At 36.7% G+C, this 13,463-nt stretch overlaps 1 protein-coding gene across 2 annotated transcripts; it reads right to left on the reverse strand.

Annotated features, from left to right (window-relative positions):
* Nucleotides 1–952: 952 nt before the first annotated feature.
* Nucleotides 953–7,800, reverse strand: spi1b (Spi-1 proto-oncogene b). Of its 2 annotated transcripts, none has more exons than XM_035627413.2 (5): nucleotides 7,429–7,800; nucleotides 6,822–6,912; nucleotides 5,425–5,660; nucleotides 3,947–4,097; nucleotides 953–3,235 (listed from the first exon to the last, which is right to left on the reverse strand). In XM_035627413.2, the coding sequence occupies exons 1-5, from the start codon at nucleotides 7,468–7,470 to the stop codon at nucleotides 2,922–2,924; spliced, it is 834 nt and encodes a 277-aa protein (XP_035483306.1). In that variant the 5' UTR covers nucleotides 7,471–7,800; the 3' UTR covers nucleotides 953–2,921. The 2 variants fall into 2 exon arrangements, with proteins under 2 accessions (XP_035483306.1, XP_035483307.1); XM_035627414.2 differs by having other exon boundaries at nucleotides 5,425–5,621; nucleotides 7,429–7,799.
* Nucleotides 7,801–13,463: the final 5,663 nt, after the last annotated feature.

A 13,463-nucleotide genomic window follows, 5' to 3' on the forward strand; every position in this document is an offset into this window, starting at 1 on the left:
TTTTGATCGATTGATTCATTTTACTCATCTTCTCTTTTTAACCTTAACATTACTCTTACCTTTTAAAATGTTAAGATGTTATTATTTTAACATCCATAATTCTCTTAATATGTATCTATTGTTCTATTTTAATTACCATTTTCTGCATTTAACATTATGAAAAGTGCCGTATAAATTAACATATTAATTACTATCAGTATGCAGCAGCTCTGATTGAGTTCTATTCTATTCAACTGTTAGTTATGGGTATCAATTACACCTTGTCCATTGAGGGGAGCTGTTGGCTTTTGAGACAGCAGGTGCTGTAATATTTATATATTTACACACTGTACATTACATTTTAGCAAGTTATTACTCCTTTGTATATCAGGGTTTTTTTCCTGCCTGAGTCATTTATAATAATTATTTCGATTTGTTTTGTTGTTTATTATATATTTTTGAAATTAATTTCATCTGTAGTGGAGAGTTGGTAGTGGAGTTTAGAGGATAAAACCTTTTTTATTTGTTTTGGGAAAATAAATCAATAATTGAAACAACAGTTGTTATCGACAACAGTTGTTATTGTTATCAAGCAAATCCAGAGAAAAAAATGAATATTCAATGCAGGTTAATAAATACATGAAACACTTATAAAAGACTGTTAATAAATGAAAACACCAGATGTGTAAGTGTGGAGTAGAGAGCTGGTGCCTGCAGTGTGTCAGGACACACAGGCCGATACAGTGACAAGCCACTTCACCCACGCTGCCTAGTACTAACCTTACAGTTCCTCATCGTTCAGTTATCTTCATAGCTGTAATGAAAGGTGAGAGCCCTCATCTGTAAACCTCACTCTATATAACTTTATACAATGCTAACTTCTTCTTCTTCTTCTTCTCCTTTTTGTGCTTGACCTCTGCTGTGAGTTGTTATCACAGTCGTCGCTGATAAAGTCACAATAGACACACACTAATTCATTTTTTTACAAGCAATTCTTTATTCCAACATACAGAGTTTCATGTATTTGTACAAACCATTTCATCATCATGTGTTAATGGCATTATTATCTAACCTCATCACAGTGAATGCTCTATTTAATTACCTATTGGAGTCTCTTTGCTGTTTTAAATATGAAATGGAAATGAAAATATCTATATACAAACAGTAGCATTACCCATAATTAAAAAGAGAACTTAAGAATGTCCAATACAAAGAGAGTGAAACATCGAGACGTTTGCAAAACCATAAACAAGTCGTGGTTACACATAATTAAAAATGGATTTTAATGTTGAAAATGCTTAAGACACATTTTCAAATAGATTATGCACAGATATATGTGTACACCTACATGTAAAATGACATACTGGACACAACAGTGACCTTCAGTCTAACAACACCCATCTCTCTCTTTCCCCATTTTCCTTTTGATTGTTCACTGTCAGTCATAGTCACAAGAGGAATAGTCAGACATGACAGTTAATCACGTAAATGCAAAGAGATACAGTAGATTAGAAGAATGATTTCAACGTCAGGTCTACACAATAATTATTATATATAATAATTATTATAAAATTAAATATGAAGTTAGGTCAAGTCTCTGCTATTGTACTGGCAACCTCACAGTGACAACAAGACCCGAGGAAGTCACATACATCAAATAGCTCCACGAATTGCTGTTAGTTTATTTTGTATTTAGGTTTTTTGTACAAATCAAACAAAAGAGAGATAATGATTGTATAACTGAGCTTGTGTAGACGGATTGTGTTTGCTATTACCCATAAGAATGGTCTCAATCTTCTCATCTCGATGTAGCAAATGAGCAAACATTTCAAACTTTCGACAGATGTTTCCTTTAACATCCAAAAATCAAACTAACCACACAAAGAAAAGAAAATGACGGATCTTTTCAAATATATACAGAATACAAGTGAAGTGTCTGGCTCTACAAATGTAATCTGTGATCATTGGAAGATGCAATTAAAAGTGTGGCCTTTTTTCATTTCAAGCAATGTTGCTCATGCAGCACATTCTATATATATATATATATATATATATATATAAAAAAGTTTCTCTTGCCTCCTGTTTGTCAGCCTATAAGGCTCATGCGTTTGTGCCTCACTCTGCAGATTGCACATGTCATATGCAAATTATTAGAAACACTAAACTAAAACAAATGCAGGCTAATACGTGCAATAAATCCTTCCTTCATGAAAGTTATAATTCAATATTTTGTAATATCTTTAAATGTGTGTTGGTTCAACTTTATGGTCCCTTTGGAGGCTGTTGTTTGTGCTGCTGTAGAATTTAATTGCATGACACAGAGAGGTTTCAATTATTTAGCCTCAAACTGCCCAATAAACTGGCTATGAGCTAATGAGAGTAATATCCAAACAGTAGTTAAATGTATGTAATACACTGAATTATTTTTTTTAAATCTATTTTTTCTTTTGTTAGATATTCTTTGTATGGTAGAGAATATTCCTAGGTCCATGTGACACCTAGCAACTCATGACTTGCAGTTCCAGCTTTGGCCACCAGGGAACTGCTGCTCTGCACAGCAGCTTGCTGCCACCACATGGTAGTGGGCAGGGCTCAAACAAGTCCAGGTTTTCAATGTGAGGGAGCCAAAACAGGAGGTACTTGATACAGACAGGAGAGTACCTATGCACAAATCTCCATAAACAGGTTACATATTTTTATATTCTATACTGACTTAATTTCCATACTGCTACTTTCCTACACATAACCCCAACTGATGTCAATTATATCTTGCTATACAACAGTTATTTTGTCTTGTTCGATATTTTTATGCTGCATTATCTTGTTTTTTTGAATCCAGTATAATGCAATATTGGTGCGAACATCAGAACATCAGGGTTGATTGAGCATCTAAGACCAGAAACTACAACTCTAAGGTCAACACTGTTCAGTATCCTCCCTTCCTACATGTAGGATTTTCTCTCTAGATGACTCTTCCCCAGGACCTCGTCACTGAACTGGTATGTTAGCTTCTTCTTAATCTTTTTCACCTCTCCAGTTTTGCCATAGTTGCGCAAAGCACGAGCCATCTTCTGATAGGTCATTTTTTTGCGGTTGCCCTTCTGGATTCCCCAGCGGTGTGCAAGTGCCTCCTTGTGTTTGGAAGAAAACTGGAAAGTCCCCTTGTCTCTGTCCACCCACCAGATACTGTCCTTCATATCGCCATTCCTTAAAAGATCCAACAGGAACTGGTACAAACGGATCTTCTTTTTGTTTCCTTTTGGAGATATCAGAGAGTTTCATTTATTATAACTTTCTTTGTTGCTCACAAATTCAGTGACATTACTTTATATGACTACAAAAAAAAGGAAATCTGTAATTCTGCATTATTTCCACAATCCAATTTCAAAATCCGGTTTTGGAAATCAAAGAGACAATACTTTCTTGTCTTTTTGTAAGCCCACCATAGCTTAAACGCAGTTTTGCAACTAATGGCTCATCGTAAAACTGCGTGTTAAGCTGTCAGTAGAACACAAAGCTGATGTGACTCATTGCCAAACCTCCACCATCCCAATGCAGGGAAGACAATACTGACCTGTCACCCAGAGAAAGGCCTTTGGGGCAACTCTCCTCCTTACACAGTGGGTGGAAATTGCTAATTCCCATTCACACACCACACCACTCAACAGATTATTAAATACCAAAGCAACTGCACACTTGGTGGAAGGAATAAGGAACAAGAGAAACCATAAAAGTAGTACAACTACATATTGACAATAAAAGCATAAAGGCAACTGGAGCTGTGTTACATTCTTGAGATTCAACAATGTAAAACAAGTCCAGTGACTTAGCACGTCTGCATATACCATGACCTGGAAGACTTCACATGGCCAGCACAGTTGGTGTGTCTCAAAGTGTCGGTGTTAACTGCTCAGTGGGGCACTGGAAAGTAAAGTAAGTGACGTGTCCTGTAAGTGTGGTTCCTTACCCAGCTCTCCTGGTGTGACATAAGGCATTCGATCTCTCAGACACTCCTCATCCGACACCTCCAGTGGGGGACTTCGTCCCCCGTGGTCTTCGTCGTCGGAGCTGCGTTGGGACACGTGCGGAGCATACACAGTCCGAGGGAAGAAACCAGGCTGCAACAGAAGTCGGGGTTAACTCTCTTACAACTCAAATCAAACATTTGATTTTGAATGACTTTGAAATAATCCAATTCGGAATCAATGTTTATAAAAATGCAATATAAGAAATAACATTTTTCCACAGGCTTTTGGCTTTTGTCATTATAACCAAGATTGTCTTCCCAAGAGATTTAAAATTTTGAAAATGTTTTTAAACATATTGCACTTAATTATCATAAAAAAACTGATTTCTCTGTTTGAGTTGATTATTCCACGACTGAAGTCTCAACGGCTTAGTTCAGACTTCAGACCCAATGTCTTTCATTTAACTGGAAAAAAAAACCTAAAAACTAAAATTAAAGTTTTTCTTGTAACTCAAAGATTCACTTCCTGATTTTTGTGACAGGACCCCAAATGGCCTTCAACGCACTCCAAGTGTCCTGTCTGTTTTGAAAGTTAACTGAATCATGTTGGGATGTCTGCAGGGAATCAGTAGTAAATTTGCTGATTTGGGGAGTTGCTGTGGACTTGATCGGTTAGTGTGTTGCAAGTCATACAACCTCTGTGTGATATCTTCCATTCACTTAAAATAGTCTATCTGTTGTAGGTTAATTATATATATATACATACATTGATACATATCAAAAATACTGAGAGCGTTGAGTCTAATTAGTTCATAGTCAACTTAGTAGTATACACTACAGTTTACCTTCAGGATTCAGGAAAGCCTTTAGTCATCATCACTGTCAGCACTTCATCAGTGAGTTATAGTAATTACATTGTAAAATGTGACTAATCATACAACAGAAAAATGACAAATAAGAAGATACTTTGCTTAAGTATACATAACTCTGACAAATAGTACTATACTTTAGGAAAAAAAATACATTCTGGACAATCTCTAAGGCCAGCTTACTTTTGGCCCAGGAAATACAATCTGCTACTGTATTTCTAGAGGAGACACGCCAAACATCCATCTGAATCCTGCAGTTTATGATCAAACCATATGATAAGTTGAAATATATTCAACCCTGTCCTCTTTAGACAAACTGTGACTCATCAGTATTGTGGGCTAACTACTATTTACTCTCTTGTGGTCTTTGTAATTTGCCATACCTTGACCCGAGTGTACAGCAATACTGTTATTATAATGTAATTTCAGAATAGTTGAAATATGTTTTTTGGTATTGGGTTTTGTTTGATCGGTGGGCCATTTATTATTTTATGATTATTATTATTATGAACTCCAACTGGATTTACATCTATATAAATGCAGCGAGACGTTTTTTGTGTGTAGGAACATGCACCCATATGTGTGTGTTTGGCTGACTGATGAACTTACTGGTGGCTGTAACACATGTGGATGTACCCCAAGACTTGGATCGAGCAGGTTTTCCGCGTCGTATCGTATGGCGTCGTGTCGTATGAGGCCCGGCGGGTGGAGGGCCTGCACACTCTGCAGCTCTGTGAAGTTTGTTTCTTGGAGGTTTTCAAATTCTGCAGTGTGCACGTGCGGGTGAGTGTGGTAGTCCCAGTGATCTAAACGGAGAACGTGAGAGACAGCATAATGGCCACAGCCTGTTGTGTCTTAGATCACTGGTTTGTTGTCTCAATGGTTACACACAAAACTCAAGAAATTGTCCTAAACATGAGTTAACGTAGTTAAAAAAAAAAAAACATGATTCAAAGCTGACTCATGAAAAAGGCCAGATTGTCTGTCTCTGAAAATTCCTATTTGTCATAATCCATCTAAAAGTGCGATGCATTACTTTACAGGGAGCCGTTTATTCATTGTGCTTGAGTTTGCACTATTACAAGCATGAAATGGGGAAAATAATGGACAATTCAGCATGAAGCTCTTTCCTGTTTGTTGCCACACTAGCAGTGTCGCCACAACCGTTTGAATTTGTACTTTTTCATGTGGTCACAGAAGGGTTCTGCTCTAAGAGTGTCTTTAACGATGAAATAAGACAATTAAACAAGCCAGCTCAAAGGTTTTCAATAGTTTTGGTACAGTATAACTATAGAAATAGAAAGAGCTGAACAAGTATTTCACATTCAAACAAATCCAAAATACAACATATAGTCTTATAAATAATCAAATGAATATATTAAAGCATTGTCATTTAGCTGTATCTTGATTTTGGTACTTGATGTTAGGCATAAGACATTTTAATCAGTATACAACTGCAGTTTTCTCAGTAGGTCGTTTTATGCTTCAACACCCTTCCCATTGAGGTTGTTTTGGTGCAATATTTAAAACAGTTGATTACAAGAGAAAGTAAAGTGCCTCTCTTGTATCAATAAAACCCCTCGGGGCGAAAGTTGTTCTATGTCTGTAGCTGTAGCAGCCAAAAAAATTGCATCTGTTTCCTGTGTTCCATACACCCTGATGTGGTGCACTCCAGCTGCACACACGGCAGGCTTTTTATGTACAGTACAACAGAAAATTCGGTGTCACCACATCAGGCCACTGTGGTTAATAAGAAGAATAAAAACAGAGATGACAATTTTTTTAAAAGTCAGCTTTTTTCTTTTAATAAAACACTGAGAGCAAGTTGAACACAAGATTAATTCCAGTGGATTTAGTTCATGTCATTAACATTTGCTCCCAAAACGTCAATAATGTTTGTATTTTACTGTGTTTTTATTTAAATATCCTCCACTGTAATCAAAAAGAATAAGTAGCGATTTTATTCTGTCCCACATGGACAAAATCAATGTTGAGGATGAACTCACCTGCCTGGATATCTGCATCAAGGACATATGGATTGTAATATTCCGCAATTTGATGTCTGTAGATCTCTGGGTCATACATGTCTTCTGAGGGCTGCGAGAGCAAAAGAAAAACCAAAAACATTTTCAGCCCCAAATTATCATGAAAGAAAAATCTTTCACTGGTGTTTATTGTTCAGACGACACACATTATATCGTCTGGCTCTTTAGATCAGATATCAATACTTACCGTCTTTTATAAAATGTTCACATGGTATCCAAGTATGTTTACATGTCTATGTTTAAAATAGAGTTTTGTGAATTAGATGAGGCATCAGTCACATTTATTATAATGATGGCATTTTCTCACTACTGTTATGAAACTCTCAAGAACGTCTGAGTTTCATTTTCATGATGGCCATAGTAAAAAGACTCTTACACTTTGTATCCTCTATTCAAATTGAAGTAGACTCACATTCATCCATTTGAAATTACATACATTGTCCATCCTCTTATTAAAATTTTTTTCTGTTTAATGCTCCTAAAAAAGAAACGTGAACTGTTTTTAGCAGATGTTATAAAGTCACCTGAGAGTTTGAATTGACGTATTAATAAAATAAATTATACTTACAGGTGGGATGAGATAGTTCTCCATTCTGTATGAATGCAACATGGAGACCTCTTCTCCAATGGACCGACGCTTTGCTGGCAAAACACTCACAACCTTTCAAAACCTTTGCGGCACCATTGCACAATGTTTCAAAATTTCCTCTCACTCAACGAAAAACACCCAAAAAAGAGTCTCTGTTTCTTATTGTAAAGCACACACTGAAGAACTCTGGCACTCTCGGAGGCCTTCAGCCATTTCAAATACAGTGAAATAGGCAAAGGCCTGTTGTTTAACTGTGAAATGAAAAAGGAACTTTTGACTTCTGTAAATTTTGTGTGGGTGGGAGCAATCGAGTGTGTCTGCTCAAGCTTCCTGGGCATTGACGATTTGTCAGTGGAGACCATGTAATTTTTATCAGTGTCTATCTACTGTCCCCTCCCTCAGCAGCCAATCACCACCAAGAGTTCTTGCCCCCTGAAATGCCTCATGGCTTTAAAATATTTTCAATCATTACCAAATTGTTTTGTTCTTCACATCAGAGTCATTCTGCTGTGAAAAATGTCGTTATAAAGGGCATAATGGGTACATACTGTACATTGATAAACACTTATATATCACTTATATATCATCCTTTTATATATGTACAACTACATTACCACGTATACAGTAAACCAGTATTTTAATGGTTATATAGTGCTTTTAAATACCAAGTTGGTGTATTAAAGTGAAGTGTCGTCCAACTCAGCTCCTTTATAACAATTTATCGGATGAAACTGAATCAATCGACTTTATTTGGGCTTGTTTGTTAAAGCGTAAAATAAAATTTACTCCAACTGGCAGTGTCAACATATAAAGACGAAGTACCAACAATCTCTCGCAAGCATTCAATGATTCTAGAAAAGAAAATTCTAACTATTTATTATGGATATGCTATTATTTACATGTGCACAAAAAGACAAGAGTTTTATTATTTGTCAGTACAACAACCATATGTCCAAAATGACTAAAACATGCTGTTACACACACACACACACACACACACACACACACATTTGGAAGATAAGAGGTATGTTATCTGTTGTGTAACTACACTGAGGTAAATGGAGATTATAGTTATCACAAAGAGGAGATGCTGCTTGAACAAGTCCCAGGGGAACAAATTCTTTCTTCTGCAAACAGCAATGAGCATCTAAGAAACCACAAAATGTGTGCTTTTTTTGGTAGTGAATTTATATACAATATACTACGGTTGATTATTTGGTCCACTGTATGTTACCAGTATCTTCTAACTGTAAAAACACTAAAAAAAGATATTGGCGAGATAATCATCGAATGGTTCAGTAACAGCTTAGTACAAAGCCGAGTGTGTATTGTTAGCCCTGCTGTTAAAAGAAGAAGAAGACTGCAGCATAATGATAAGCCAATGTGCTGAAAACATTTATTTCTGTAATTGAAATGCTGGGATTATTTTCATCCCCAAACCAACACCAGTACGGTTATTCCGGTTGGTGCTGAGAGCTTATTTACACTGTAGTAACATTATCAAATTCTCTTTCAAACACTATACAATACAGCCAGGTAGGCTACGGTGGTTACACCGGAAGACGCAGCAGACAGTGACTGTCTATTTGCGAATAGTTGTGTACAGATTTACAGTGTGGACACCATTTATCTCATGCACAGTATCATGTTATGAATAAACTGTAAAATAGGTGGTTTAGATGAACTGATGTTCACGCCTGTTGTCATTTTAGATGTGTTTGATCAATATGTCGCCCTGTTCTCCTTCCTAACTGATGGAAGAACATCATGCGATCATCAGAATCTCTGTTTGTGGAGCTGTCAAAACCACACTGAGCGTGGCCAGCCCCCAACCAGTCCCATCTTTATCGCAGCTGGTTGAGCAAGACTGATGGCATGTACAGCAGCATTTTCCGAGAGTATTAATACACAGCTGCAGTCAGGCACTATTTCCATCACAACTATTTTCAGTGAACCCAAAGGATAATGTTTTGGGGGTTTTTTTCATGTTGAGCACTAAAGTGACTGAAAAGTGTTTAAGGAAGGCGAATTGATACAAACATGACTTCAGTTGCAAAACTGAGCCGGTCATCATTTGGTGATAATGGTTGAGCGCTATCGCTTCAAGAAGTATTCAGATCATTTATGTTATTGTGGAAATTGTAGTGATACTACATTGTTAAAATACTTTCTTTAGTATTATATAGTATAGAATCAAAAAATATATAAAAAATAACATCAGTATATTGTTGGATATAAAATATCAACATGTGCATCAAAATGTATTTGTTGATGACCGATATTTAAGATCCAGTCAAGATCCAGATAGAATAAGATACAGTGGTGTCAAAATGACATTATTACCTCTGAAATGTATTGTAGTAGTCGATTTAAGTACATGTATGTCAATGTATTTTTAGTTTAGTTCAAATAATTCATTTTATCAAATTGTTTAATATGAAAGAAAGAGATATAGAAACGGGATGAAATCGATCTGTGAAAGAACCAAAAAATCCTTCTCGCTGTTCATCGGTTCTTAAAACCTGTATCGGCTAAAATTGCCACAGGCAAACAGCACTGACCCAAGCAAGTTTATTTAAGTTTGAAGAACACTAATTTGTGAGGCGCAGTCTTCTACTGTAGAAGTTTTGTTTTTTCAAACATATACATCACTTTATCCAGCGTGGTATCCAATAGAAGTATTGACTGGAGAGATGGTTGAAAATGATTGTATTGACGACTGAACTGTATTTAATTGAGGTTATGTTCAGCTATCTTGTACTAGTCACTGCGTCAGTTTCATCTCTTAAGTACACCGACATTTTTAGATGATTTGTCTGAGCTGGTTCTCTGGCTTTGTGCTGACTTTTCAGATGCCTGAAAGTCTGGTTTTCTGAACAGAACTCGAGTCTTTGTGTTCCTTGTTGTCTGAGAAAAGAAGTGCACGCAACATACAGTGCATGCACACCAAGAGTGACATCTTAAATGAGGAACCGCGCACTTTGTCATTCAGATTCAGTTCCTTGAAGGCTGCCTTTAAATGAATCCATGTTGTGTCATATGGTCTGGATGATCCAGGCGTCGATAAGAGCTGGTTGCCTTTCAGTTGGTGCGTTGCTTTCTGCTGAGTTTTGTGTGACTCGATGGCCTAGTGGTTGCTGTCCACTGTAACCGCTTTAACTCTGGAGCTAAGTCTCGGTGCAACCACTTGTCCTACACTGTTCAACTTCTTAAAATGACCTTTGATAACAAACTGAATCCATGCCAACTCCAGGTGTTGCAGCGCAGTTAAAGCTTAACGGGTCATCATCTGTGGGAAAGCACAACCAAAGTATAATAAGAGGTATCATTGTGTAAGACTACCTTTAGAACAAGGAATCAGAAATAGATAAACTAATGTAAGGGATTTGTTTTAACCCACAAGGTGATTTGTCAAGCCTGTGAATCTTCTTTTCACATTCTGCAGGCAGATTGCAACATAATAAAAACCCACAGTTTATTATCCAGACAGATCACATGCTAGCCTTGTTTTTCCCAACTGTTGCCATGTGTCATGTGTACATGTGCGTGCGACTGTTATTGCTCTTTAACAATGACAATACACACTCAGTGACCACCTCGTTGGGTACATTCATTTATTAGTGACGTTTGCAGGGGTGTTGAAATTACAGCTGTTTTTCAATTATAGAAAATACCTTTTGGTATAACACATTTTGTGCAATGGCACCACTAACAAAAAAAAATAAACAAAAATAAATAAATAAATATATGTATGTATTTATTAGTTTACACAATTCTGACAGTGTCAGTAAAAATGGAAAGTTATTATTTTCATAGAATTTATTTTAAAAAGCATGCAAATTTGTAAAAACCACATCCAAATCTGACAATGTTCAATTGGCACAAAGCTGACAAAATAACAGAAAGTCCCACAGTATCATATAAGCAGAGTCATTTTTTTTTTTTAAATTATATATTCTTTCGTGAAGTACACATTTTCAAAGCTGGATTTTCACTTGTAATGAAGTATTGTTACAGTTCAGTGCTGCTATTTAAAGGAATAGTTAAATATTTTGGATAATACACTCTCTGGATACCGCTGCTCTCATTTCTGTGCGGTGCATATGAGGCTATACAGCCAGCAGATGGGGACTTTATAGCCTCGTGCAAAGACTGGACACAGATGGAAACAAATGGACTTGCTCTGTCTATAGGGAGCCAAATCCACCTACAAGCAATTCCACGTATTAACACTTTGTTTGTTTTACATGTACAGATTGTGTAGTTTTATTGTGTATTTCTTACAAATGAGATGCTTATCACTGATCTTCAAAGGTGCTGGTAGACCTGTTTTTATGCTAAGCTAAGCTCATCTTATGCCGGCTCCATCTTCACATTTATCTACAGACGTGACAGTCAAAAGTTAGCTGACTTCTCATCAAAATTTTGGCAAGAAAGCGAATAAATAAAAACATGACAAATGATGGGCTGAAATACAATACAAAACAATTGCACAGGATTGCTTGGGGCAAAGAGGTTTCCATGTTATTGTGTCAACTGCTTGTAAATTAATAGGATACTCTCACTACTTACAGTAGCAACATGTGAGTTGTACTGTAAAAACTAAACTGACAGCAGTGATATATTTGTTTCCAAGTGTAAGTAACACACTGTGAAGTTAGCCCGACTGCGTGCTGCCTTTTGGTTTGGTCCCACCGCAGGGTGTAACTGAACACTTCACAGTTTTCCGTCTATATACAGTCACAAGATACATATCTCTGATGTTTTAAACTCACACCAGGACACAAACAGTTACAGTGGCACCTCTTTCTTCACGGTCACAGAGTTTGGCCCTTGGTGTCTCTGGGCCGACTGTGTGGAGGTGTCAATGTTCTCATCACTATCTTTGCATTCATTTATTTTAAGAGGCTACTGAAATGGTACTTTTGCTGGCGCCGCTACATTAATGTAATTCTTCAGAACACATGAAGCATACAGTGAAACAAATCTGTGATTAACTGTTAGTCAGCCCCATCAGCTCTTAGCAGGGTAGGTAGACTAAAGTCCTAATCATTAATGAAAATAGCGTGCTTCTTTTCATTCGATGTTAAACATATTCTTTGCTGATAGACAGTTTCAGAAGAGTCACGGCACAGGGTCACGAGATTGTACCCAAACAGCCGAGCAGAGGGGAATGACACGCATGACCACTGACTGTGGAAAACAGGATACAGGGTACGTCGCAACAGGAAGTGTTGCACTCCTCCTCTGCAGAACATCAGTTTGACCAAAATGACTGCAGGTTGATGTCCACACTCTGTAACTCCTGTGGCAGTATTCAAATTTCGTAATCCTCTCCGCTCACCATTTCTTCTGAGCTAGTTGAGTAATTCAGTTGAGGAGAAAAAAAAAAAAGTTCCAACCAAAAAAAAAGAAAAGAAAAAAAAACTAGACGGGCTTTATTATTCTTTATAGTTGATGAACAGAAATAGAAACTTGCTTTGGTTAATTGTGTATATCATCCACAGCAGCAAAACATTCATATTTAGTAGAATTTTATAGAAAAGATAAACACAGATAATAACCACTCCCTATAACTTAAACAAACTCACGACATGAAATATAAAGAATTGCCATCTGTCAGGTCATAAATTCAAGATATAGAATCTATCCATCATCCATCCATCCATCTATCCATCTATCTATCTATCTATCTATCTATCTATCTATCTATCTATCTATCTATCTATCTATATTTCTTTCTATCTATCTATCTATCTATCTATCTATCTAAATTTTGTATAAACGTTTTAAAGGATTGGCAAACAAGCAAAACAACACAGTTCTGGAAATTAGAAAAAAGAGGTAAATACTGCTAAATTTAACTATGTTTAATTAAACTCTCATATCTCAATCTCATATCATCGAGCTTGTGTAAGGAAAGTCAGGAAACGCCCCCAGTCTCACACAGCGAACAAGTCTTGCTCGGATCTTACCGTCGCCTTTAGTATAACTTGCAGTGGTGAGTTGTGAAG

This window comes from Scophthalmus maximus, chromosome 4 (genome assembly GCF_022379125.1).
Source record: "Scophthalmus maximus strain ysfricsl-2021 chromosome 4, ASM2237912v1, whole genome shotgun sequence".
In the NCBI taxonomy this organism is placed as follows: domain Eukaryota; kingdom Metazoa; phylum Chordata; class Actinopteri; order Pleuronectiformes; family Scophthalmidae; genus Scophthalmus; species Scophthalmus maximus.

What these genes read in the sequence shown, in the direction of transcription:
- spi1b (XM_035627413.2), bottom strand. Translation starts at nt 7,470, where the DNA reads ATGTTGCATTCATACAGAATGGAGAACTATCTCATCCCACCT. An exon ending in CACATGTGTTACAGCCACCA is followed by an intron (nt 4,098 to 5,424) that starts GTAAGTTCATCA and finishes CTTCTGTTGCAG; the next exon opens with CCTGGTTTCTTCCCTCGGAC. An exon ending in TGTCACACCAGGAGAGCTGG is followed by an intron (nt 3,236 to 3,946) that starts GTAAGGAACCAC and finishes TATCTCCAAAAG; the next exon opens with GAAACAAAAAGAAGATCCGT.